The 27,065-nt window shown below is 39.4% G+C and overlaps 5 protein-coding genes and 2 non-coding genes across 13 annotated transcripts; 2 read left to right on the top strand and 5 right to left on the bottom strand.

Moving 5' to 3' along the window:
• The first annotated feature begins 203 nt into the window (after positions 1-203).
• Positions 204-1,742, top strand: SCI1 (splicing regulatory glutamine/lysine-rich-like protein). Of its 4 annotated transcripts, none has more exons than XM_048083821.2 (4): positions 204-397; positions 480-584; positions 808-858; positions 1,219-1,742. In XM_048083821.2, exons 1-4 carry the CDS (start codon positions 356-358, stop codon positions 1,447-1,449), a joined length of 429 nt encoding a protein of 142 aa, XP_047939778.1. In that variant the 5' UTR covers positions 204-355; the 3' UTR covers positions 1,450-1,742. The 4 variants fall into 4 exon arrangements, with proteins under 4 accessions (XP_047939778.1, XP_047939776.1, XP_047939777.1 ...); XM_048083819.2 differs by having other exon boundaries at positions 205-397; positions 803-858; XM_048083820.2 differs by having other exon boundaries at positions 208-397; positions 1,216-1,742.
• Positions 1,743-2,255: 513 nt separating this feature from the next.
• On the bottom strand, positions 2,256-2,329 carry TRNAT-AGU (transfer RNA threonine (anticodon AGU)). The gene has a single exon. It is a non-coding gene; the product is annotated as a tRNA-Thr (tRNA).
• Positions 2,330-2,760: 431 nt separating this feature from the next.
• On the bottom strand, positions 2,761-7,577 carry LOC125186499 (proteasome subunit alpha type-2-A-like). Of its 3 annotated transcripts, none has more exons than XM_048082865.2 (12): positions 7,433-7,577; positions 7,072-7,151; positions 6,889-6,965; positions 6,372-6,436; positions 5,866-5,912; positions 5,305-5,380; positions 4,584-4,651; positions 4,160-4,229; positions 3,748-3,833; positions 3,436-3,498; positions 3,101-3,166; positions 2,761-3,010 (listed from the first exon to the last, which is right to left on the bottom strand). In XM_048082865.2, exons 2-12 carry the CDS (start codon positions 7,110-7,112, stop codon positions 2,962-2,964), a joined length of 708 nt encoding a protein of 235 aa, XP_047938822.1. In that variant the 5' UTR covers positions 7,113-7,151; positions 7,433-7,577; the 3' UTR covers positions 2,761-2,961. The 3 variants fall into 3 exon arrangements, with proteins under 3 accessions (XP_047938822.1, XP_047938823.1, XP_088914278.1); XM_048082866.2 differs by having other exon boundaries at positions 7,399-7,510; XM_089058152.1 differs by having other exon boundaries at positions 7,072-7,154; positions 7,427-7,490.
• Positions 7,578-8,713: 1,136 nt separating this feature from the next.
• Positions 8,714-8,786, top strand: TRNAR-CCG (transfer RNA arginine (anticodon CCG)). Its single transcript has one exon. It is a non-coding gene; the product is annotated as a tRNA-Arg (tRNA).
• Positions 8,787-9,004: 218 nt separating this feature from the next.
• LOC125190242 (S-adenosyl-L-methionine-dependent methyltransferases superfamily protein) lies at positions 9,005-10,885 on the bottom strand. 2 transcript variants are annotated; one of them, XM_048087490.2, is made up of 6 exons: positions 10,599-10,883; positions 10,457-10,520; positions 10,184-10,376; positions 9,642-9,715; positions 9,396-9,551; positions 9,005-9,279 (listed from the first exon to the last, which is right to left on the bottom strand). In XM_048087490.2, the coding sequence occupies exons 1-6, from the start codon at positions 10,777-10,779 to the stop codon at positions 9,156-9,158; spliced, it is 792 nt and encodes a 263-aa protein (XP_047943447.1). In that variant the 5' UTR covers positions 10,780-10,883; the 3' UTR covers positions 9,005-9,155. The 2 variants fall into 2 exon arrangements, with proteins under 2 accessions (XP_047943447.1, XP_088914662.1); XM_089058536.1 differs by having other exon boundaries at positions 10,457-10,885.
• Positions 10,886-11,238: 353 nt separating this feature from the next.
• Positions 11,239-13,969, bottom strand: LOC125191210 (phosphoglycerate kinase, cytosolic-like). Its single transcript, XM_048088720.2, has 7 exons — positions 13,814-13,969; positions 13,521-13,729; positions 12,977-13,054; positions 12,636-12,896; positions 12,079-12,396; positions 11,722-11,880; positions 11,239-11,612 (listed from the first exon to the last, which is right to left on the bottom strand). Exons 1-7 carry the CDS (start codon positions 13,914-13,916, stop codon positions 11,418-11,420), a joined length of 1,323 nt encoding a protein of 440 aa, XP_047944677.1. The 5' UTR covers positions 13,917-13,969; the 3' UTR covers positions 11,239-11,417.
• Positions 13,970-15,180: 1,211 nt separating this feature from the next.
• LOC125187272 (peroxisomal 2,4-dienoyl-CoA reductase [(3E)-enoyl-CoA-producing]-like) lies at positions 15,181-16,879 on the bottom strand. The gene is made up of 5 exons (XM_048083827.2): positions 16,583-16,879; positions 16,227-16,386; positions 15,931-16,091; positions 15,634-15,856; positions 15,181-15,511 (listed from the first exon to the last, which is right to left on the bottom strand). The coding sequence occupies exons 1-5, from the start codon at positions 16,772-16,774 to the stop codon at positions 15,357-15,359; spliced, it is 891 nt and encodes a 296-aa protein (XP_047939784.1). The 5' UTR covers positions 16,775-16,879; the 3' UTR covers positions 15,181-15,356.
• Positions 16,880-27,065: the final 10,186 nt, after the last annotated feature.

The raw sequence follows: 27,065 nt of genomic DNA, 5'->3' as shown, positions 1-27,065 counted from the left end.
AAAATGCTCTACATAGCATTAATCTTTTGACGAAAAGGAACTGATAAGTTTACTGTTTAGAGATCAATAGTAGTGCGCTATTATGTGCATTCCCAATATTGATCAGATTCACAAATTTTTGCAATGGTTTATAAATAGAGATAAAACAACGTGCATAATACTGGACCCTTTTATCCGTTGGAAAGTGTGGGCTACTCTAAATTTGGTCCCAATGGCCCAAACCCAGTCCAAACTATCTTTATTTTATTTTATTTTATTTTTTATTCTCCAGAAGATGGGATTTGCAGTATTACATTAGGTCTGATTCAATTTGAGAGGGAAATCAATCAATCTCCAGCGATGGGTAAATCCAAAGATGACAATCACAAGCTCAAGAGATCGTCTTCCTCTCCGCGAGGTGCTTTTTTTTTTTTAAATCAATAATTTTGCTGGTTTCATTGCGCGGCGTAGAGCTCTTTTGACGGCGGATTCTCGTGCAGATGAATCGAGAAGCAAAAGGCGTAGAAGTAAGGACGATGATAAGGAACACAAGTCTAGTAAGAAGCATAAATCTCATACTTCCTCCAAGCACCATTCTCGTAAAGGTATTTAACTTCGATTTCGATTGTGTAATTGGTTCAGAATTTTCACTCTGTTGTTGATTTAGCATTTTCTTCTGGCTATAGCCCTAGGGTTACGAACATTGATCAAATGATAACGAATCCGATTCCATCACAAATTAATTCGCCGAATCGCGTTACTGATTGTGATGAATTCGAATTGAATTTTATATTACATCACTGATTGATTGGTGCTGATTCAGAACAGAAATCTAGTGGGAAGCGCAAGCATAAAGGCCACAAGCATGATAAACTTCCAGTAAGTTCCCCTGCTAACCTCTGTAGCTAAGAATTAGGGTCTCTTGATTGGTAGGTGATGGTGTTGGTTTAGGCTGAAACATTTGTTCTTGTCTCATCAAATTCCACAAGATTAGTCTATTTTGTTTCACATTGTCCTCATCATTGAGTTATTCTCAAAAGGTTAATATTTTCTGAATTAATCTTGATTGTGCTTAGATGTTCATTGATTAGCTGTATCTTGATAAAATTTTGTGTATGCTGTAGTTAACAAATTCTCCCTCAAATGAGTTGTTCACCAATTTATGAATGCTGCTTACTGAAGTTTAATTTTGTGAATGCTGCATAAATAGTGATACATTTTCTCACCTCCTCATAGAAGCTGGATATCCAAGAATTGACTGATGATGATTACTTCTCCAAGAACAACGAGTTCTCAACATGGCTAAAAGAAGAGAAGAGAAAGTTCTTCGCGGATCTGTCTTCGGAAGCTGCACGGAGTCTGTTTAAGGAGTTTGTGGCAGAATGGAACAGCCAGGAACTCGAACCCCATTACTACGATGGAATTGCAACGGCACCACGGACATCACATAAGTGGAACATCAAAAAGTAACGTAGTAATATAAATTTAGTGTTTGTGACTGAACTCTCGTCATGTTAAGCTAGCTCCTGACATGTTTGATGATAAGCTATATATCTTCCAACAATCACAAGTCATGTACAGTCTTGCACTTGCATTTTCGAGCATGCGATGTTGCCTCTTGCACTTGCATTTTCGAGCATGCGATGCCTACAAAAGTGCTCAGTGCGGCTTCAATGTATGTTATGTTGTGGTTCTTGTTCTTTTATGGGGACTGTATTTGTTGCATTTTTGAATTAGTGAAGGACAAAGGTGCGCATTTGTAACTGGGAACGTTCAACTTACGATGCATGACACATGAAGCTAGTAAAATTTTTCATACTAGTATATGTTGGAGAAAGGATTGGTTAGTGTGATTGATGCAAATTCAAACTACATAACCTTGATCAATGTTCTTGAATCTTGACATGAGCTTCTAATTTACGGAATGCCTCTGCATGAACATATATTGTTTACTAATTACTAGAGTCGAGTGGGATGCTTATGTAAGAAGCTCATTTATGTCAATGTAGCCAATCTTAGTTCAAATAGATCCATATTTTCTGCTTTAGTAAAATGGGAGCATCTTCATGGTTTAGCTATCTCAGTCTCAATCATTTTTGTTGCAAATAATAGGCCATGGAATGATGAGTTGAAACTGATTCCAGGGACAAAAACGCGATCTTGAATCTAGATTATCGTGACATTGAATATCTATCTGCCTTTTGCTGCAGTGATCCACTGGCTTGGAAAATCCTCTCAAAAAATAAAAGCAAAATTGTATAAAAAAACATAAATCATGCTCTTGTTGAGAGTTGAACTCAAGACCTCCCGCTTACTAAACGGGTGCTCTAACCAACTGAGCTACAAGAGCTACTTGTACTGTTGCTGTCTATTTAAATTGTAATGGGGATTAGTCGGATAAAACATAATCAAACAAAATCAATTCTGGTCTGTGGAAGCAATCTTGTTTGCAGAGTCTACGTAAATAAATTGAGATCCAGTATCAGACGAGAGGGAGGAGACCTATACGAAAAATCAATTAATATAAGTAAAAGTTGGGATAAAACTTTTTTTTCACTCTGTTTAACAAGAGAAACAAAAAAGAGAGAGGTTAGAGGAGAATGAGTTACTACTACTATTTTTAAAAAAATCTTTGCCGGGCAGGGTCAGACTGGTTAATGAGTGACTCACTCTTGGGTCTGAGGGGGTCGGGACCAGAATATGTGCATCACTGGGTAATGAGATGTATCGAGTAAAACTGCTCAAAGAGTTAGGGCGAGCATAATTATGGGAGTTTCCGCATTTTAACCACAGAATCTAGAGACCTGACTTGATATTGTGAAAAATACATTATCAGAGTAAAAACCGAGATTACAATAAAAATTTCAGAGGATACAAATCTCTAAAATCTTTTGCTGAAATACAAAAGGAAAGAGAAGTGAAGATTTTCAGGCCAATACAGGATATGCCGGATAATTGTAATAGTCGAGAGATGGAACTCAACTATTCCACCTCTTGCAAGTAATCCTCCACTTCAGATGGGCTCAAAACCCTGCACAACAAATTTTGAGAAAAAAAAAACATCTCAGACTCCCTTTTGCATGCAATTTAAAGAAACTTCATAGACAGACAACACACTCACCTGAATATTCTGTCGCTGCCAATCACGCCAATCTCAATATTTTTGCCAGTAATTTGCCCTTCGAATCTGGAAATCCAAGGTGCCAACAATTATTAATATCAATTACCACACCATGCTACATAAAAGACCATATTACTCTAAGCAATTATAAACCGTGGCACCTGAACATGCTTCTTCTAGATGATTTTATTGAGAAAAACATGCAAAAAATCATGTGATTTTCCCCCCAAGAGACGTTGAAAAATAGATATAAATTCAAACCTTCCCCAACAAAAGAGAAATAGAGAGAGTTTTCACACACAGACCAATTTCTAAGAGAGAAAACAGGCGCTTACCCCTCCTTCAAAGTCAAAATCGCTGTATGAACAGCATCATCAAGTTCCATCCCCTCGGTATATCTGCAAAGAATTCCACAGGTAAATTACTAAAATTTGGAATCAAGGAGCAGTCAAAGAATTAGATGGGTACAAGAGTAATTGCAATAGTGAAAAGTTTAATCCACTCAAAAATATGTAGAGTGCAGCATGCTTCTCTAAATGGGCTAAGGTAACATGAAATAGATAGTGTAGCCCGATCTAGTTGAACATCATGCAACTCAAAGAAAAGAAGCCATCCTCCACCCCCAAAAAAATGTAAAAATAAATCACCTCTTCTCCAGAAATGCCTTTGCATTAGAAACATTCTTTCCCATGGCTGAAGCTTTCCAAGAGAAATATGAACCTGAAGGATCAACCTATAGAAGAAAAATTAACATCTCAGTAAGTAGATGCTCTGATTTGGTCAATTGCTGCAAAACAAGAAAATATTACTCATTCATGAATTATTTGTGTATCATGCAAGTGGGATTACAAAATGAGGCAATCAAATTATAGCAATATATAACTGTGTTTGGAACAGCATGCACACCCACAGTACATTTCAGGAGAAATAGATAAGGCGAAAGTAATGTATAATTTGCAATACAAGATAAATATAATGTTGGCCCGGTCACCAAACTAAAATACTAGATATGGCACAGAAAATGCAACTGCAAATTGATAGAATTAGTGCTTCGTATACCTGATATAGCTGGGGGCCCTTATCATCATATCCAGCAACCAAAAGTGATACACCAAAGGGCCTCACGCCACTATCAGAAAATCCAGAGAGTTTTTAGATTAGTAGGATAAATGTTAACACTCCCTCCGTCCCACTTTAGGAGTCTCATTTGAGTTCGGCACGGGATTTAAGAAATGTAAAGAAAAGTTGGTGAAAAAAGATAGTGGAATGTGGCGGTGATCATAATGAACTGCCTAGTGAGTAGCAACAGATATAATAAATTAAGAAATGAATTAATTTAATTACACTTTATCAGACAGATCTAGTTTACTCATATGAGATCAAATCATCAAAAGCAGTTGTAGCCAAAAGAAGAAAGCCATCAAAAATAAATAAATGACCCTTGCTTTTTTAGAACAGGAGAGCAATAAAGTAACGAGTATACCCCGACTGAGTGAACTCCTGCATAACAGTAGCAGTTTCCCTCACCAACTGAGTCACCGGAATTGGTTCCTATAATATTTTTGGCAGATGACTGATTGTCAGCATAGATTGCTATATTATGTCTGCAGAGGACATATAAATGGATACATACATAGCATACAGTTAGCTGTTAGTTAGAAACTTAGCACTACCTATGGGATATCATGTGTAAGATAACTTTATTTTGAAAAGAAAAAAGTAGGAACCATAGGGCACCTCAAGAAGTAAAGTGAAACTTTTTATTGTAAAATGTCCCTAGGCCTTTCTCGTTCATTTTATTATTACAGATGTAAAATGGAATCCCAGGGAATGTTGATCTACACTTAAGTTAAAGGATTTAAACTGACTAACAAAGACTTCCTACATGTTCAGTTGTTCACACAACCTCCCACAACTAATGGATATTAAACCTAAACAGACATAGAAATACTAATTCAGTAATAAGATATGCTGATATTTGCTCAGTCAGATTTGTCTTGCAATGTGTAATTGACTGCTTTCACTGTGTAAAGAATTTGAAAGTTCTTATCACGATATGTGCTTACAGATTTCAGCTGAAATATTACAAGGCATACTCAAGTACATGATGATTTCTTATTAAGATATTTCCAGAAAAGAAAAGGCCACATGCAAATAATATTGTTGTCGGATAACAGAAACATCAGTGGGCATGGATTACATACTTTATAAAGCCGATAATATTGCTCAGCCTGTTTTCTACTTTTTCGAACCAAAACTCGAGAATCGGGGCCCATGCCACTGCACAAAAGAGAATCTTTATCAAGCTATCAAAAAACCCTCAACAATGAAAATTCCTGAAAATAATAATGCCTCTGTTTACAAAGATGGAAGCTCAAGAAGAATATAATAGATGTCGTTTTGAGTTAAACATAACTCAACAGAGAAGGATAAGCAACTATCAGTTCACAAAAGCAAATAATTTTCTTGAAATGCCCTTGACACAAGATTTCAAACATTTCAACCTTATCGAAAGTTTCTTTCATACTTTGAAATGCCAAAGAGTGGTCACTCTTTACTAGCAAACAAGCAATCAGATAGTTGCAGTCAACAAGGATACCAGGAATCCAGGATACATTAATAATTTAATAGTAGTATACAATTATATCATCAGGGGCCTCTTGATGATCATTCTCTTTGCATGACATGCTTTGATTTCACCAGGTTCCATCAAAATAAAGCAAGGGATTGTGGAGCTACAACAGTATGGCAATAGCAATACCAACCTGTATACAACTCCAATGTTTGGAGTCAAACTCTGAATTTTCTGCACCTGAAAGAAGCAGATAAACCTTCAGAAAAAGGATGCCCATCAACATAATTAACAGCTGTGTACAAATTTAAATTCAAGTAGAAAAGTAATCAATTCCCTCAAAACAGCTAATTGAATGCAATTCCATAAATAAGTTTATATACAAAGCATTAAACACTATATATAATATCTGGACTCTGTATGGAATGTTTATAAAAATGTTAGCATTAATATTGTCAAACCAAACTTGTAATATTAAATTTACAATTACAATTAAGCAAAAAGATATTATCATTCAGGCAAAATTAAAAACTTACATCCTATGCGAAACATGATACTTAATATTAGCTGTTTATGCACTATAAGCACTTCAGCTTATCAGGAAGAGAACAGCATCCATTTCAACATTGAAAAGGAATAAAGAGTTGAATTGCATATGAATGAAGTTGAAATGCTATTGTAAGAGCATGTAAAACTTACAGATGTTTCATCAACCAAAATCGATGGCAGTTTCTTCTCAGTTGCAATAACAACGCCATTAGTAGCTGCAACCACACGATATAAGCATTCTCAGTTTCTTGAAAGAACAATTGATACATCTCTTTTTCATTTTGTGAGTGTGTGGAAGGAAAGAAAAGTATTTTCAACGAAACACCAGTATAGTAATTTTTCCACCATATGTTCTTTTAGAAGAGCTTGTTAACTATTTCAAACAGATAATGTAATTGTATAACCTTCAGTGTTACTCAACAAGACCATAAACAATGATGACCCTTTTTAAAATAATAAAACAAAACGATTACAATAGAAATTATGGCAGCCCGCTTATGACTGTAACTCATTCATGTTCAACATACAAATCAAAAGCTTCTGCAGTTGTAGCTTACATCATATCAACATACGCATAAGCCAAATCATCATTTAGGCAGTTTTGTGAGAGATGATCAGCGCTAAAAAACGATGTGACTGTGAGCAGGGGCACAGAGCAAAAATTCACCTTTAATTCCCAAGGATGTTTGCCCAGATCCAACTGCAGTCAGAGCATGTTCGATTTGAACAAGTTTTCCCGAAGGGCTGCACAAATGGAAATGAGGAACAAGACATTGTAATCAACAATCGCCACCATTTAAAAAAAAAAAAGGTTAGAAAAAAAACATCAGTGCAGCCGGCTAATACATACCTGAAAGTGGTGAGGGAGAAAGAGTACTGACTATCACCCATTGATTTCTCAACACAATTTTACTAATCCTGATGAGCAAACTGCATAATTAATCAAACCAAGATAAGCACTCTCGCATAGTGAAAGTAAGAGATTAATCACAATTGAAACTTAGTGCCCTAAAGGAGCGTAGAAATCCAACTTGGACAATGAAAATTCGACCGCGAAAAAGGTAGAGAAAGATTTTTCAGGAGATAGATATAAAGCATAGGGTTGTGATCTACATCAAGTGCGAGCAAAATTGATAGAAACGACTTGCTTTCAAAAAGAGAAAAGATAAGTAGTCACAGCTAATTGAAGACACGAAATATTCCTGAATTACTTGCAAAATGAGCTCCCAGAAATGCACTAGTATGAATTGCCGGAGCAGGGAATGCGCGGTTTCTTGGTGGAGACGAAGCTGATTCTGAATATTTAACGATCTTGGGGATTTTGACGCCAGCATAGGCCCGGCCCGTGCCCGTCCAAAACCCACCTGACCCGGATTCGGATCAGATCAAAATTTAATTTATTCGACTTTGTTAAAAAACCATTCTATGTTTGATAAATTTAAAATACTAACTTATGTATGATCAAAACTAGGGACGTCAATATAGCCTGCAACCCGTGGACCGGTCCGAATAGCCGCATAATTTTTAGGGTTAGGGCTGAAAATTTCTAGCCCGATAAAATTACAGCCCGATTAGCCCGCACCGATTAACCCGCAACCCGTTAGGACCAGACCCGAAAATCCGATGGGCTAGCCCGAAAACCCAATAAAATTTCTATCGTTCTATTTGTTTGACTTTAATTCGACACTTCATTGGTTATTTTATAATATAGATTACTAAAAAAATAACTTTTGTTTTTATATATTAAATATATAAATTATATATTAAATTTTTATTAACATAATAATAGATATATAAATTAAAAACTTCAAATTCACTAAAAAAAATATATTTAAATTTTTAAAACATGCTTTAAAATTTATCGATGATTATGTTTTATTTTGCATAAATTTCAAATATTAGTATTTGATCATGTTTATGTTTGAGTTTAAGCATTTATCTCAAATTTATAATAATTAAATATTTTACATTTTATAAATATAACTAATTTTAACCATTATTTATTGGATTGAATGTAAGTTAATTTTATCGGTAGCAACCCGATTAGCCTGCTGGGCTAGCCCGAAACCCGAGCTTCTAGGGTTAGGGTTGAACTTTTATAACCCGTAAAAATCACAGCCCGAATAGCCCGCACCCGATTGACCCGCAACCCGAATAGGGCTGGCCGGAAACCCGATGGGCTGGCCCGATTGACATCCCTAATCAAAACCAGAACGAAACACTAGATTTATTTGCATTTTGAAATTAATCAAAATTCAAATTTTGTATACATATGTTCTGGTTAACTAACAAGTTCAATTTGATCTTATACTGTAATTATTAATTATTAATCAAAATAATGTTGAACTTGGTGAAGATGAATTTAGATATATAGGCAGTATGACATCTAATTTTTCAGAAGAAAGATAACACGTAGTGATATCTAAATTCATTAGTAATTTATTCTAGCTAAAAGAAATAATTTTAATTTCACGAGACGATCAAACAACAAGGACCGCGTGGCCTAATGGATAAGGCGCTCGCCTCCGGAGCGGGAGATTGTGGGTTCGAGTCCCATCGCGGTCGAGGAATTTGTTACTACATTTTTTTTATTGAATATTTTTCATAAACCATAATATTGCGCCATTTTCAGTACTCTCATCACCAATCATGTATGCTTTTTCTCATTGTCTTTTTAAATCTAAATTTTTACATCTAGATTCTGGACAAATTCGACAGATATCTGATCTTTCTATTTTGTTTTATACGTGAAACCTTGTGTAATTGCGGTTGGCTAGGCTTGGTAGTACAAGTACTGCATGTCATCATGTAACCACAAATATTTTGAAGTTTACATTATCAATCTGTATCTTAACACAACTCACGAATACAGATAAAGAGAATTTCTAAACAAACTAAATGCACTCGCTGCCATAGACAAAGGACATGTCCGAATCATTTCTTAGATAATAAGACCAGTACAGGAGCCGATGGCCGGTTTAACATTTGGAGTGTGCAGCACACCCAATTATCAACAGGTAATTCAGCTGCAAAGGACCTTACCTTCTCAAATTCCTCCCTACAAAAGGAACACAAACACCTTAACTTATCAAACTAGAAAAAAGCATCAATCACTACTAGATCACCACAGTTTCATCACAAATTTTAATGAATTAATCACAAGCTTTATCCTACCTTCCACCAAAATGCCCAACATAAGCCAGTATACTTATTAGACCTCCTCGCGCAAGGATTTTCTTGGCAGCTTCTAATGCAAGTAGAGTTGTTTCTGACTCCGTTTTGATCTTTTTGTCACCTCCTGGTAGGTACCCCAAATTGAACGCGACTAACCTTCACAAAACATTGCAACAACCATACAGTTTCTTTGAACTTATACTCAACCAAACCACTTGCAATTCATATAGTGTCACAATACAGTACCTCACAGAAGCACCACTAGGAACAAGATCTTCCATTTTAGTGTGGCACATAGCATAAAGCTCAACGAGTCCTCTCTGCATCCCCAAAATTAAGGAAGCAACAACTTTCAGTTTAGACAGATGCAGAAATTCAGCTGCTGAGCAACACAAACAAGAACCAAGCAGCACGAACATTTATACTTACAGTGACAATAAACAGCTAACCAGAATATTTGTTACCGACCAACTCGAGCAGAATCAGTAAGGATGAGTGCTCGAGATTCAGAAATGATACCAAGAGCATCCTCAAGGTAAAACTAAGGCGTCGTTCGGTTTCCATGACTAATTATCATATGATTGAGTTGTGAGATTATTTTAGTTGGATGGAGTGAGTTATGACTAATTATCACGTGATTATCCATCTAAGATAAGTTGTGGGATTCAATCCCATGAACCAAACACAATGCATATATAATCCCGAGATATAATCTTGCAAACCGAACAGACTTATGATTTAGAGTCAATACATGATGCTATAAAATTAAAGCAACAAGAGAATATAACCTGATGAGGAGTGAGTGATTGATCGAGCAAAGATGAAGTGTTTTCTAAAGCAGATTTCTGAAGGTCCATTGCAAAGACGCGGCCTCTGCCGGCATCATCTGCAACTAATCTCGCCATAGCCACTGTGTCGTGACCATTGCCACAAGTGGCGTCAACCACCAGATCCCCTTTCCGGACAACATTGTTCCAAACCCTAATGCAACCACCGGTGAAAACGCTTACGAAATTAAAAAAAAAAAAAAAAACATTTACGGCCGGAGAAGAAGTACCTACGCGTGAGCAACTTCAGTTGCCTTCTTCTTCCCGAATATGAATCCCGTCATCATCTCATCCAACCCTAATAATATAGTAATACGATAAATTAAGCCAAAGAAAAGGAAAAAATTGAGGCCGTATTGGAGCAATCGAGAGGGACCTGAGAAGGGGGAGGAAGAGGGAACTTGAACATCGTCGTGCGTCGAGATCGATGATTGTGCTGAGAATGAGCGTAAGGGCGAGTGAGAGGAGCGGAAGAGTTTGAGATTGTTGTGCAGTTGAGTAATTTTGTGGGTCGCTGAAGGGTATGAATTTGGGCACCATTTCATCATATTCATCATAGCCACTTCCGCTTTCAACGTTAGTCTTGAGCAAAAATATGCCCTCTCCTTCGTGTTGTGCTCTCACTCCTTACACGAGTTCATGTATACAACTTTTTATTTTAAAAAATTGGATAAAATGTACAAGTATGAATATTTATCTACATTGATAAATTTTTATGGAAATATATCTAAAATATCAATTGATTTTTCAATAAAGATAGCCAGTTTTTTCTTGTTTTCTTTTGGGCTCATGACATGATGATGTGCGGCAATCTATCTATGTCAAGATTTGAATTAAACCCAGGCGATTCAACTGTGGATAACAAATCATACATTCTACTATCATTTGCAAGTATTGGATATTCCCACCTCCTAAACATATAATAACCATGTTGAGAAGTGAGAACTGAGCATCCAAACACAGGATTCATCCATCGTGGTTTCTTACTTCGGGTGAAAAAATGCAACAGCTCTTCATGAGTAAAAAACAAAGATGAAAAATCTCCGTTATTGTACCAAAATATATTGGTGACGATTATTAGCGTTTACAGCCTACCACTCTACAAGACCAACTCTAACATCTCAACAATGTGTTTTTCACAGAAAACCAGACACGCCAACTAAAAGGGCATTTTGAGACGATGAAACAAGATAGCTTATGCATCATTAAGGGCAAGGACTCCAGGTAGTGTCTTTCCCTCGAGAAGTTCCAAGCTCGCACCACCTCCAGTTGAGATATGGCTCATCTTCTCTGCGAGTCCAACCTTCTCCACTGCAGCAACTGAGTCACCACCTCCTATGATTGTTGTAACTCCCTTGCCACTGAGTTCTGCCAACTTCTTTGCGATAGCCTGAACAGGAACCATTGCAAATTATCTTTAGTTTAAAGTCTCGTCCAGCAAATAGATACTTGCAGTAATGTAAACTTGAAGATATCGCATTTTAATACTGAATCAATACCTCTGTTCCTGCTGCAAACTTGTCGAATTCAAAAACACCCATTGGGCCATTCCAGATGATTGTCTTGGTAGAATCAAGAGCTGCACCAAATGATTTTATCGAATCTGGTCCAATATCTAATCCCATCCATCCATCGGGAATGGCAGATGCTGAAACAGTCTGAAGGTAAATGCAGAAATTAATATTTACGATGAAAAACCGCACAGATAGCAGCAAAGGTGCTTTAGTTGTTTCTTTTTGGTCATCAAAGTAAAGCCAATGAAATAATCACCCTTGACTAAACTTAAAACAATTTAATACATATACAACCAAACTATAGCTGAGCTTGTATTTACCACTTTTGCAAAAACTGCATACCTTGCTATTGGCATCAGCAGCAAATTTGTCAGCAATAACTACATCAGAAGGCAGCAAAAGAGATACTCCTTTAGCCTTAGCCTTCTCCATGAGAGAAGTTGCAAGATCAAGCTTGTCGGCCTCCACAAGTGAGGATCCCACCGCAAGTCCTTGGGCTTTGTAGAAAGTGAAGATCATACCACCACCGAGAATCAGGACGTCTACCTTGGACAACAGTGATTCAATAACACCAATTTTGGATGAGACCTTTGAGCCCCCCACAATGGCAGCAAAAGGCTTCTTTGGGTTGGACACAGCTCCAACTAAATAATCAAGTTCCTGATATGTATTAAATGGGCAGAATCATAATTTCAGAATGCAAGTTCATTGATACAAACGTGTATTCCAGTTTGACATAACAAAAAAAATTAGTGAACCAACCATCTAAGATTGAAAACTTAACAGGCAGTAGCTTTAAAAAGTACAACATAGACTATGCGGGATTGGCTTGATTCTTTTGTGAAGTAGAAAAGGATAATATAGTGTATAGAAGCGCAACAAAAGATTAGTCAGCTGACCTTCTGCATAAGGAATCCAGCAACAGATGGCTTCAAGTACTTGGTAACTCCCTCTGTTGAGGCATGAGCTCTGTGCGCAGTTCCAAATGCATCATTAACATACAAATCTGCAAGAGAAGCAAGCTTTTTTGCAAACTCGGGATCATTTTTCTCCTCTTCCTTGTAAAACCGAACATTCTCCAGGAGAAGAACACCACCATCTGGCAATTCAGCCACCAGCTTCTGAACTTCTTCACCAATACAGTCATTAGCCATCTTGACCTGTCAACACAAAATAACTCAGATAAGCAAAACACTTGGACACAGATCAACAATATAAAGGTGATTGCTGTACTCAGAACCTGGATCCCAAGAAGCTCAGATAGTCTGGGAACGAGAGGCTTTAAACTGTATTTTGGTGTGACACCTTTTGGACGGCCCTGAAAAACCAACATATTATTCAATAACAAATAAGGTAACACATCATACATGGCAGTTGATTTATTACTAAGATCAAAACGTTAGCTCAAATAATTAAATTAGTTCACAGTAAAGATACCTTGGATACTAGCGCACAAAAACAAGTAGCTATAAACATATTTCCAAACGAATCGAAGAACAAATTTATCTAACACAGCCCTAGTATTGAGCACTCATATCTACCTAACTTAACCTAGAAAGCACAATTAATTAAGCAAGCAATACGCATACTCCAAAGCATTACCAACATTAAATCATCATGTTTAGAAATTTATTGAAATGTAAACATCCCCGGTCATACTACAAAATTAATTCAAATAAATGTAGAAAAGAAGAAACCTCTCGCAGAATATGTACTCCATAAAACAAATACGAATGCTTCCAGTTTAATCCAGGAATTAGTATATATGAAAAATGAATACGTACAAGGTGAGAAGTGAGGATGATTTTAGCACCATATCCCGTTAAATACTTGATGGTAGGGACAGCGGCTCTGATCCTGGTATCATCGGTAATGTTGAAGTTATCATCCAACGGCACGTTCAGATCCGCTCTCACCAGAACTTTTTTGCTCTTTAGATCGGCTTCCTTCAGCGTACCCACACTCTTCTTCGTCGCCATTTTCAGATCAAATCCTGAACAAAAAAGAAGAATCAGGTAACAATAGAATTATATAAACATATAGATATTTGGGCGAAGATAAGAGAGGTCGAGCTTACGTTGATAAAATCGATGAATGTATCGATGCAGAGAGATCAGTGGGATGAATTGAGTGGGGTTTGTAGTTTTATAATGTAAAGTTGAGGCGTAGGTTATGAGCATTATGCAATATATGGGGCCACCCGACCACACTCTAATTTCTAACCGTTAGATAAATGAAAATTGAATAATTTCTCATTATTTAAAAAGTACTCTTCCACCAATGAATAAAATAAAAATAATAGATAAAATATGAGAATGAAGATGAAAAAGATGTGTAAATATAAAGTGAAGAAGAAAAAGTGAATAGAATTCAGAATAGTGTACACAAAATGAAAAAATGAAACATTTTTCATAGTATTTTTGGATATCCAAAATGAAAATAATCTCATTATAGAGAATATTAATAAAGCAAGAAATGAAGGTATAACTTAATAATACGTGGAATCTTTATAATCCAAAAGCAAACATGTTTTGTGGTTACAATAAATGGAGTATATATATATTTGTATTTTAATGGGCGAGTGCGCCATTAACTTCGGGAAAATCTCATGTGGTGTTTTAGTTGGTAAATAGTACTAAATACTAAATTGAGTCCACCAGCATATTTCCTGCTTTTCCTTTATTTTCTATTAATGGAATATTTCACTTTTTCAAGATATATTTATTTGTTATTTATTTTATTATGAGTTCTTATGTACAGTGAACTCTACAATTTTTTGTCTCTAAAATTTGTCAGTTTATCAAATGCGGCCCCCAGTTATTTAAATGAAATAATTAAATCTATCTTTTTATTTATTTTTCCCCTCCATGTCCATCATAGCCAGACATTTTTTTGAGTTCATAAGTTAACGAAAATAGTACTTAAGAGCAACTTTGAGGGCTTGGAATGCTTGTTCGGCTTCGCTAGGGCAAGTTCACTTGCGGGCGTCGGTTTTTATAGTAGGTTAGTTAAAGGAGTTGCAATCTTGCCATAATCCTTAATAAAACGACGATAATAACCTGTTAGACCGAGGAAACCATAAGCCGTGTGTAGAGTGTGTAGAGTGGAGGGTGTTGGCCATTTGAGTACTGTTGTGATCTTTGTGGAATCTCATCGTTACTGAACAGGATGGACCATTACGCCGTCTTAGGTTTCAACCCCTGGATCTGGATATATATTCTGCTCCGCTGCACCGATGTTGAACTCTAGGAGGAACTGCTTCTTCTACTGAACGGGGCACAGTGGTTTCGCTCTGAAGAAATCGCGTGGCTGAAAGACATTAACACATGATATAGTGCAGGCAGTTGATAGAAGCCAGGCTTGCCTATCTGAAAAGGGTTCCATTTGATGAACCAAAACAGAGCTACCACATTTTAACCGAGAACATAAATAAATGCCAAGACATTCGAAACATCAATTTTCATTCACAAATGATCATGTAATCCTTCTAATTTACTACGAAGGAGATTAAGTTATTTCCTTCTGATTTTTAATGAAACCTGTAGAATTCAACAAATGGTGTTCCAACTAAATGCATACGAATTTAGTCCATGATGTATGCAGCGCAATTTGAACTTGAGCTACAGTTTGCTCATCGGAAGGCCAACTGGGGCAGCACGAGATCTCTTCTCTATGGATCGAGAATTCTGCTTCACCTCATCCTTAGCTAGATGACGAGGACGGCTCAGCCACAATCCTCCATCAACAGGGAGGATGCTCCCATTGACGTATTTACCTTCACATAAGACAGTTACATTACAACAGGAAAATGAAAAAACACGGTGTCAAAGCCTAAAACCTAAACACAGTAGCTGCTTCAAGTAAAGTAGGCAGGTTGCTTCATCAAATGTGCCTTACCAGCATCCGAGGCAAGGTACACGGCAGCCATGGCAATGTCCCACTTCTCACCAAGTTTGTATAGAGGCATATAATCACTTATTTTGTTACCAATTTCATCAGGCAGAAGTTTACTCAGGCCAGCCGTATCTCCTATAGGACCAGGTGCAATCCCATTAACTCTTATATCAAAATCGGTGCCCCATTCCAGTGCCAAATTTCTTGTCATCGCGTCGATAGCAGCCTGGATACAGAAATACAGAGCGACAAATTGACTCAAAGTACAACGATGTTCACCACAAGCATCAAACTACAAACCTTGGCTGCAGACACATGGATCTGATACCATGATGCTGTGTAGTGCAGAGTGGCGCTGATGTTCAAAATAAGGCCTCCGGCTTTTCCAGGTCCGTCTTTCTTGAGATACTTGAGCGCTTCGTGACACATTGTGAATGTCCCAACACTATCAATGTCCATAACTGCATACAGTATTCATTCATTGTAAAAGTAAAGATCTCAAGTCTTCATTTTATGGTTGATTCATCATCACATCATTTAAATTAGTTCCAGACTTGACTAATATTCATTATTCAAAGGACAAAAACTAAATCAACCTGTCTTGAAGCCTTTGGGAGAGAGATTTTCAGCTGCAGATAGAAAATTGCCGGCGGCCGCATTGACCAGAATGTCAAGCTTCCCGAAATGCTTCACCGTTGCCTCCACGACTCTTTTTGCATCTTCCAAATTCCTAACATCCCCTTCAAAACCAATTGCCTGAAAAATTTCCGGTGAGAAATTAGAGACGAAAATTGGTTTGGTAGCTACCAAATAGCAAGACAATCAAAATCGAGAAAGCAATAAAAAACATAAAGCAAAAAAGCAGCAGAGCAGATGATAAGCAGAATTGAGATGGTGAAAAGCGGAATTGGAAGCGAAAATTAGTTGAAAAGTGAAAGTTAAGAAATAATACGGGGATGCCTCGGGAGGTGAGGGCGGAAACGGCGTCGTCGAGGACATTCCTGCGGCGGCCCATGATGGCGACGGAGGCTCCGTGTTTGCCGAATTGGGTGGAGATCTCAAAGCCGATGCCGGAGCCTCCGCCGGTGAGCAGGGCAACCTTGCCTTTGAGGACGTCGGATTTAAACGGGGACTCCATTTCCATTTCTCCGCCCAAACCACTAACTGATGAACTAGTTGACTGATTAATATGCAGCCGCCCTATTCTTATTGGTATAATCCGCCTCTCATTTTATATTCACCAACTAAAAACGTCTCATTTTGATATTTCTACATCTCAACGTCTTGAATTCCTACGGTCCAAACTCTAAAGTCTATTTTTCTTGGTATAAAAAATAGTTTATTTTTCATTTATTTAAGGTTACTACTCTTTTTCTTATCTGAAAAGCATGTACACTTAATTCAATGTACGAATTTTAATACTCCCTCCGTCCCAAGATAAGTGATTTGTATTCCTTTTTGCGATGTCCCACTATAAGTGACATATTTTTATTTTTAGCAAAAAGTCATATCTCTTACTTTATTTTCCTCCTACTTTATTCTCTCTTCTCTCCTCTACTTTTCCCCCTTTCATACTTTACTCTCTCCACTTTAACTTATTTAAATATCATTCCTTAAATTCTGTGCCCAAAAGAACTAGATCACTTATCTTGGGACGGAGAGAGTATATAAATAGCAAAGTAAGAGAGATATGATAGTGTCAGAAGTGCTAGTGAAGAGTGAGTTCTACATCATTAGTAGTGTAGTTTAGTGTAATAATATAAGTTGTAAATAAAATTATATGTAAGGATAATATGTTGTTTAAAGTATAAAATTAGAAAGTTCATATACTATTCAGGGATTGACTAATAAGAAAATAGTTCATATTTTTTAGAGATAACTTCTCATTTTTATATTTTGAAATATCTATGACTTTGAAGTCCAGTGACCCCATGATCTATAGACTACCCTCATCGGTAACCCTTACCCAACTTAACCAACCTCAAGCAACTTTTTAATAAAATATGCATTTCTCACTCATTTACATATACAAACCTCAACTTATTAAATTTTTACTTCTATCAATAATCCCTACTCAACCCCATTAAATATTTTCTTTGTCATTTATTTTTAATCAATATAAATGTTATAATTTATTCAAATATATTACAAAACTATATTAAAATCATATAAATTATTTTATAATCCAAATATATAACAATTGAATAAAATAAATTAATAATTAAAAGTAATAAAAAAATCAAAAATTAATTTAGGGTAATTAAAATGTCAATACATGAGTGATGTAGAATTGCATATTTGTTAATTGTTATTGTGCAGATTTATTACTCCCTCCGTCCATAAAATGTTGTCCAGTTTTGTCATTTCGGTTCGTCCATGAAATGTTGTTCACTTTGCTTTTTTTCCCCCATTTTTAGTAAATGGACCTCACTTTCAACTAACTCATTACACTCACATTCTATTATAAAAACAATAATTCCTCCGTCCACAAAAAATAGAGCACAATTACCATTTTTGGCCGTCCACAAAAAATAGAGTACATTCATTTATGGAAAGTTTTCAACAAATAATAACCCCACACATTATTTCACTAACACTACTTCTCAGAGTATCCTCATCCATGCTCTTAGCTAAGAGCACATAAGTGGACCCGGACCCACTTGTACTCTTTGTCCTTAGCTAAGAGAACAACACTCACATCCGTGCTCTTAGCTAAGGACAAGCTCAAGGTCTTACCATTCTATTATTCAATTTAAATACTTCAATTACTAAAAACATTCCTACATTATGAAAATACATTAAAAAATAAAAATTACATAATTAAAATCCTAAAAAATAAAAAATACATAATAAAATTCTAAAAAATAAAAATTACATAATTAAAATCCTAAAAAATAAAAATGCAAATTAAAGACTAAAAAATACACCTGTGGAAGACTAGTCCTCTATCCCCAATGTTCTCTTGAGACCCCAGATCATTCCCACATGTGTTGCAAGTTGGTCGGGAGTCATGTTAGACGTATCGGTCGTATTGAGTTGACCCAAGAAGGCCCACAACGAGTTGTTCGGGGATGGAGGTGGCACAAAGGGAGCGAGAGCGGGGGCGGATGAAGTCGGGGCGCGACGGCGGTTGGCCGTCGCCTTCTTCCTTCCTTCCGGCTAGCGGGAACTGCTAGGACCAGCGTCAGAGCTACCCAAGTTAGTTCCGGCAAGTTGGGTAGCCACATCATCGGAGGCGCCGTCGGATAGGGCTACCGACCTCGACCGTTTGCTGGAGGAGCTGTAGGAGGATGCTACTACGCCACCCCTATACTTCGGATGTTGGTGCCCCTCCTGCCAACAACTGAGGTACTTGAACGGTTTCAACTCCAAGCTTTGGTAGGTCGCCAAGGTGGCACTAATGATGTCGAGCTCGCTCTTGCCTCTCTCCGCCGCGCGCTCTTCCTGTTGGTAATACCCCTGGAACTTACTGATTGCCTCGTTGCATCTGAAGATGCAATTGCGCACCATATTATCATTGCGATAGATGGTTCCCTCCGGCCGAGTTTCATTGTGATGCACTTTTTATTTGCACTATAAATACCTGCAAGTATACAGAGTAGGTATAGTATAGCAAAAGGTTAGAACCGGGTATCGAACACGGGGAAGATGTACACAAAGTGTCTATCTTCTACTAGAACTCAATTACTATCTGGAGAAGCAAGAATTTTTTGTAACTTTTTGAAAATAGTAAATATTAAAAACAGTAAACAACTAAAAACAAGCAAATCACGGAGAGAAAAGTATAGAGATAAGGGGAATTCCAGGGATGTGCTTTCGCTTTAATGGTTATACAAATTCCAAACTACAATACCCTAGCACAGTTAATACTTTGAAAGGACGAGTCACCTAGCTTATGCTCATGCGATACAAACGTTGATTACTAACATTAGGGTTGTCAATCCTAACACGTAACTCCAAAAAGCTCCTAAGACCCTTGAAAAGTCCTCACTCTCAATTAACAGTGCCGTATTAAAGGAAGCTAACTGTAGTGTCTACTAAGTGGATCTAACTCGCTAGAACTCTGTCACAGTTATGAAGCAAGTTGTATTGAATCATACATAATTGTGTCACTCAATTATGAAGCATCATGATTAACTTAGGGAAGAAACAAAGTAAAAACAAAACGGATATTAAATAGAAAACGGAATTGTATAACCAAAGTTGCTACTAACACATCCCTAGAATCCTATGAGTTTAGTTATACATGACTGAATAAACTAAAAACATAGATTGAAGGGAAAGCAATTTGAACATAAAACTAAAGCAAATAAAACCCGTAGGTTGAATTCTTGTCGTTCTTGATGTTCTTGAAATCCTTCTTCAACTCCTTGCACAATTGAAGTACTCTAGCTTTTGATCTCTATGAATGTGTTCTTGTTGTGTGTCGGAAAAAAAACTTCTTTTGATGAAGCTTGAGGTCCTATTTATAGGGGAAGATTATTCCTCATCATAGAAGGAAAAGATCTTCAAAATTTGGTAAATCTTGGAGCAAATCTAGGGCTGGTCGGATTCACCGCCTTTCTCCGGCGGGCCGCCGCACCTTGGCCGGCGGTCGCCGCTCCTAGCGTAAATTTCCGAGGCGGGCCGCCACATAGCTCTGACCGCCGGGCGCCGGCGGTCGCCGTACAACTTCGCGGCGGTCGCTGGTCGCCGTCTGACTCCAGATTTCCAGACTATGCATTTTTTCTCCCCTTTTCGGCTCAAATATGCACATTTCTCACAAAACACGTCAAAATACCAAAATGTATAAAATATGCAAATAATGGACATGTAGAGTGATTTTGATGACAAAAACGGACCAATTAATGGCCTTAAAACAGTGCAAAATCCGGGCGTATCACATTGTAAAGACGAGTGATGCGCCACCAATACGTTTCCTTGGTTTGGTTCGTGCCAACATCCGGGTCTTCGGAGACTACCAAGTAGGCTTTGAACATATGGATCATCTCATCCGGAGTGTACAGGGTGCGGGTACCATGAGTAGGAGGAGTAGGAGTAGGGGTAGAAGTAGGAGTACGAGCAAAGCTACCGCTCCCTCCCGATCCGGGTTCGGGTGCCCACCCGAACCCGGGGGCATCTTGGTCGTCCACCGGGTAAGGCCGGTAGCCACCTGGAACTTGAGAACCTTGGTTTAGAGGAGGGGCCGAAAATTGCGTTTGAATGACTCGGAGCTGAACCATTCGTGATTCCAACCGCAGGAGCCGGAGGGGTGTTCGCCGCGGGAGCCGGAGGGGTGACTCGGAGCCGAACCATTCGACCACCCCATGCAGTTGGTGGCGAATTCCTCGATTACTGCCATGACATCCTCACCCGTCTTCCTCAAGAATCCTCCATTTGCACCTGAATCAAGCATAACACAAATCTTCTCGTTAAACCCATTATAGAGGATTCCTACCTGATGGTCCACGGTGAAGCTGTGGTTGGAGCACTTTCGGAGGAGAGCTTTGAAACGAGCAAACGCCTCGTAGAGAGGCTCGTCATGGCCTTGGATGAATTGGAAAATTTCGCTCTTAAGCTTCAAGATAGTGCCTAGCGGATAGTACTTGTCGAGGAATGCAACTACGATGACCGCCCATATGGAGACCTTTTCTATGGGCATGCATTCAAACCACTCTATAGCAGAATCAATCAATGAAAAGGGAAAGTGTCTTACCCTTATGGCATCGTCGTCGACACCATTTAATTTCAGATTGTTTGCTTCCACAAATTTGGCGGTTGGCATCCTCTGCGACCCTACCTGCAAAAGGAGTTTGCTCGACCCTTTGAATAAGGGTCATGCACAACTCAAAATTGTTAGCGTCAACACGAGTTTCCACAAATTCAGGAAAAGTAATCATATTCCCGTGACTGAACATGTTCATCACAGGTACTAATTCCTTGTTCTTCTTTTCCAAAGCCTCGCGGGCTGCCCTCTCCGCGTCTCTCTCGTCCATCAGCATCAGGACAATCTCCTACAACTTCTCGAGGTCTGTTTTGTCACCCATTGATCCTGATCCTTTTTCACTTCTTATTTTCCTACAAGTTCTAGATCGAGCGGTTCTGGACTGTCCTTCCCAGAGCGCGTTCGCACACAAAACCTGTAAGAATCAAAAACAAAAAGAAATTAACACTAAAAATAAAAACAGAAAGCAATTAAAATCCAAAGTAGTAAAATTGTCCGTTTGAAGATATCACTCCAAAGTGAATTGTCTTCCCCAGCAACGGCGCCAAAAACTTGATGCATTATTTTTTTTAGCACTAAATAAACCTCCAAGTATAAAGAGTATATATAGTATAGCTAAAGGTCAGTACCGGATATCGAACACGGGGAAAACAAACACAAAGTGTCTATCCTCCACTAAAACTCAATTACTATCTGGAAAACAGAGAGATTTTGAAAACTTTTGAAAACTGAAAATATTTGAGAGCAAATAACAACTAGATGCAAATAAAACACAGAGATAAACGATAGAGATAAGGGGAATTCCAGGGATGTGTGTTCACAGTTATGGTTATACAAATTCCAAACTACAATACCCTAGCATAGTTATTACTTTGATACAACGAGTCATCTAGCTAATGCTCATGCGATACAAACGTTGATTACAATATTAGGGTTGTCAATCCAAACACGTAACTCCAAAAAGCCCTAACACCCTTGAAAAGTCTTCACTCTCAATTAACAGTGTTGTTTTAAGGGAAGCTAACTGTAGCGTCTACTAAGAGCTTGTTGATTTGTATTGATTTATTATTGATACGTCTCTGCATAGGGGATGAATTCACGTTGGGGGATGGATTTAAGTGTCCTATTTTTGTTGATTATGCTCTACATGTTAACATGTTACAATTTAGGATGCTATGATACGCAAACTTGCACATGATTGTTGATTCTTAGTTTTTACTTGGTTAAGTGCAAGTTTGGAGGGACTTTGATTGCCTATTTGTTGGTGCTCTTTTTAAGAGTGTGAATTTTCTTTTGTAGGATAATGGGATCAAAGGAAAAGCCCGAGAATGCGAAGAACTATGGCATTAGCCTTGCCACGGAGCAGCAAAAGGCTATGTGGAAGAAGGTGTCGGCAAGAGAGACGGCACCAGCGATATATCCCCACGATTTCCCTCTCCAAACTTTGGGGATCACAGAGGAGTTTTGGGGGCTATGCGATGTGGGCGATGGGAATGGCCTCGCCTACATGTTCCAAAGGAAGTGGCCCTATTTTAGGAAGCTCACTCTTGAGTTTCTTAGCTCACTCAAGGTCACCAAGGATCGCCGCCACAATGTCCCGTTAAGCATCGACTTCCGCCTAGGCAACCGTTGGCACTCGCTTACCATGGAGGAGCTTAGTGCAGTGTTCCATTGCTTTGACCCCAACCCCGAGGAGGACAATGACTATGATTTTTCCGAGGTTTGGGGCGCGATAACTATTGAGCAAGAGCACGCCGCGGGTTATGCCAAGTCTTTGTCTATTCGTAACCCCGTCTTGAGGTACCTCCATCGCGCTATGACCCAACTCATGTTTGCTAGGGTCGATGGGAGGAGTGTCTCCCAAACGGAGCTTAATGTGATGTGGTGCCTGCTCAACAAGAATGGATTCGATTATGGAACCCTCTTTACACTTTATGTTGACCGGATCACAAAGAAAGACGGAGGTGTTATATGTTGTGGGGGCTTGATCACGATGATTGCCGAACACTTGGGCATCTCTCTCGCTGGTTTGACGGAAGATGGTGGGGAGCGTTTTATCACTTATGAGGTGCTCTTCTCGGTGGGATTATTGAAGACCGACTATTGGGGTTAAGGCTTTTTCTTGCAAGTGGCGGGGGATCATTTCCCTATTCCAATCCCGCAGTTGACCAAGGTCGATGTTTGGGCGAACCAAGCCAATTGGAAGCTCAACACTCCGGCCCACCGAAGAGCCATTGAGGCCAACCCCATCAATGGGGAGTTTAGAAAGAGGAACATCCCGGCTCGCATCCCCATCTTTGAGCCCGATGATGACTCCACCTTCGATGCTATTGAAAACTATAATGAGGAAGGGGAGCATTCACACACCCAAGGGAGTGGAGCACCGCCGCCGCCGCCCCAACAACAAGAAGAAGAAGAGGAAGTGGAGGACCATCGCCGCCGGACTCGAGCGAATCGCCGCCGCGGGAGGCGAAATCCCAATGAGGAGTTCCAATCGAACACCTCTGCCCAACTAGGATATATTTACTCGTACATGCAAAACATGTCCAACACTTGGGACAATCGATGGGCGGAGCAGCAAGGGGAAAATGCCTACAACCGCCAAGGGTGGACGACTCAAGGCGATTGGCGCACGGCGGAGCAACAATTTTGGGAGCAACAACGATCGAAAGACGTGCATCGCCGTCAACAAATTGAAGAGCTCCAAAGGATGGCCGTCGAGGCTCGACAAGAGCACCAAACCATGAGTGGCGACATCGCCTATCTTATTGGCGAGTTCGACGACCTCAACGCCCGTTTCCCTCCTCCTCCTCAAAAGGGTTCCATAATCGAATCCTTTCTTGTTGACCAGACACCACATCACATTAAGCTCCGTTTGGGAGACACTCCCCCCATCGACCCTAGCAAACATGAGTTGGGTCATAGCGCGATGGAGGTACCTCAAGACGGGGTTGCGAATCGACAAAGACTTGGCATAACCCGCGGCGTGCTCTTGCTCATTAGTCATCGCGCCCGAAACCTCGGAATATCCATATTTATTGTCCTCCTCGGGGTTGGGGTCAAAGCAATGGAACACTCCACTAAGCTCCTCCATGGTAAGCGAGTGCCAACGGTTGCCTAGGCGGAAGTCGATGCTTAGCGGGACATTGTGGCGTCGATCCTTGGTGACCTTGAGTGAGCTAAGAAACTCAAGAGTGAGCTTCCTAAAAGATGGCCACTTCCTTTGGAACATGTAGGCGAGGTCGTTCCCATCGCCCACGTCGCATAGCCCCCAAAAATCTTCCGCGATCCCCAAAGTTTGGAGAGGGAAATCGTGGGGATATATCAAGGGTGCCGTCTCTCTTGCCGACACCTTCGACATAGCCTTTTGCTCCTCAGTGGCAAGGCTAGTGCCATAGTTCTTCGCATTCTCGGGTTTTTCCTTTGATCCCATTATCCTACAAAAGAAAATTCATACTCTTAAAAATAGCACCAACAAATAGCCAATCAAAGGTTCCGCCAAACTTGCACTTAACCAAGTAAAAACTAAGAATCAACAATCATGTGCAAGTTTGCGTATCATAGCATCCTAAATTGTAACATGTTAACGTGTAGAGCATAATAAACAAAAATAGGACACTTAAATCCATCCCCCAACGTGAATTCATCCCCCATGCAGAGAAGTATTGCAATTCATGGAAATAATAATAGGCTTACAATGCTATGAACTTGATTGCAACAAATACACATTCAAGAACAAGAGAAAATCACTATTCACTAAGCAACAATTCACCACCTAAAATACAAATTAAACCATGGAAATTCAAAAATAAGCACACACAATCATCCCCCATCATATAACAAGAGCTTCTACCGAACAATTCATCCAAGAAATACCAAAATCCATGAAAGAATTAAAGCAAAACTCAGAAATTGAGTGGGATTCATACGTTGTGTTGGAGAGAATTGAAGGAGAAGAACTCTAAACTTGGAGAGAATTGAGAGAATGAGAGTGTGGGTGTGTGAATTTGGTGATTTATAATGGTGGGGGTGTGAGCAAGGAAGGAATTAGAGAAGGAATGAGAAAAGGAATGGAAAACATACCTTATATTGGCGAATTCCCGTCTCTGGACTGTCCGTGGCGACCGCCGCGTAATTTGTGGCGGGCCGCCACACGGGCTTTCGAAAACGGCGCTTCCTGGTGGACTGCCGTGGCCCGCCCTAAGCCTACCCTAGGCCCGACTCCATTCTGCACATGTGAACACACGTGTGGCGATCGCCGTGTTAAGCGCGGCGAGCGCCACTCGACCTTTTTTTTAAGGAAACACAAAAACGAAAATAACAAGAAATAACAAAATAAAATTAGGATGCCTCCCAACAAGCTCTTTTGTTTTGAGTCGTTAGCTCGACTTGAAGTGGCCCACTAGTTGGGCGGATCAGCGATCCTAGTGCTGAAAATTGGCATTGGGAGCAGCTTGGTCCCTAGCTTCTTCCACCACTTGTATTCCCCTTATTGGTTTTAATCACATAGATCTCGGGGTCTTCATTGGGTGCTTTCTTCTTCTTTTGCTTCTTTTTCTGCGGAACATAATTTTAAGAGTTAGGTTCATTCTTTTTGGGAGAAGGACTTACTTTGTTGACAATGTAAATTGTGGAGGATAAAGGGTCCTCCACTTCAAATGGATCATGAGGCTTTGTCAAGCCGTGACCATGATTGCCCTGCACTGCCGTTCCATCTCTGCCTGCTTTGCCTCCTCAAATTTAAGTATCTCGTCTCGATCTTGTAGGTGGAGCGACTATAATTGTCACTGATTGTGATCTCTCCACGACCTACATAAATCAAAGCTTTGCAAGTAGCTAGAAAATCTCTGCCTAAGATTAGAGAAACATTCTTGTCCATTTTCATATCAAGCACAATAAAATCGGCAGGAAAGATGAAATCATCAACCTTCACCAACACATCCTCAATCATACCTACTGTTTTGATGGACGAGTTATCGGCCAGCCTAAGAGTCACGTCTGAAGTTTTGAGCGGCCCAATGTTGAGCTTTTCGTAATACTTCAGTGGCATGAGATTGATGGATGACCCTAAGTCACATAGGGCCTTGTCAACTTTCCCTTCTCCGATCCGGCACCTTATGATGAACTGCTCGGGGTCTCTCTGTTTCACTGCCCTTTCCTTTTGGAAGATCTCGCTGCAATGATGCAGTAGCTTAAGGTCGGCTTTGATCGGCTTTTTCTTCCTCATCACCGCCTCCGTTAATAGCTTTGCATATTTGGTTATTTCCTACAACGATTCAACTAGAGGAATATTAGTATGGACCTTGCAAAACATGTTTAAGAATTGTTTGAATTGCTCTTCTAGCTTAAACCACCTCTTCGGCTGAAAGGGGAGTACAATCTCATTGTTCTGCACGAGCACCTGTTTGGTGGACGATTCTTCCTTGTTAGTGGCGGCCCGCCGCGGGGTATGCGCGGGTCCGCCGGCGGCTGGGCAGACTACAATTGGTAGGTCAGCGACAGTCCGCTGCGGTGGTTGCGGCGGTCCGCAGGCGACTGGGCAGTCCCCAGATTTTTGCTTTGCAACCCACTTTTTGTTTATATCCTCCACTCGTGCTGCTACCTTTGCCTTGTCCTCATCAAGTTTCTTTTGGACCTGCTCCATTTGAGTGTTGATGTTTGAAATGACAGTCGAGATTGTGTTTATCCCTTGCTCGAGGTTGTTGATCCTAGCTTCCTGAAAGTGCAGGTT

The sequence above is a fragment of the Salvia hispanica genome, chromosome 5 (genome assembly GCF_029641045.1).
Source record: "Salvia hispanica isolate PSC_SH4W2 chromosome 5, Shi_PSC_v1, whole genome shotgun sequence".
NCBI lineage: Eukaryota > Viridiplantae > Streptophyta > Magnoliopsida > Lamiales > Lamiaceae > Salvia > Salvia hispanica.
Note: the sequence above shows the minus strand (reverse complement) of the source record. Positions and strands in the feature narration are given on the sequence as shown.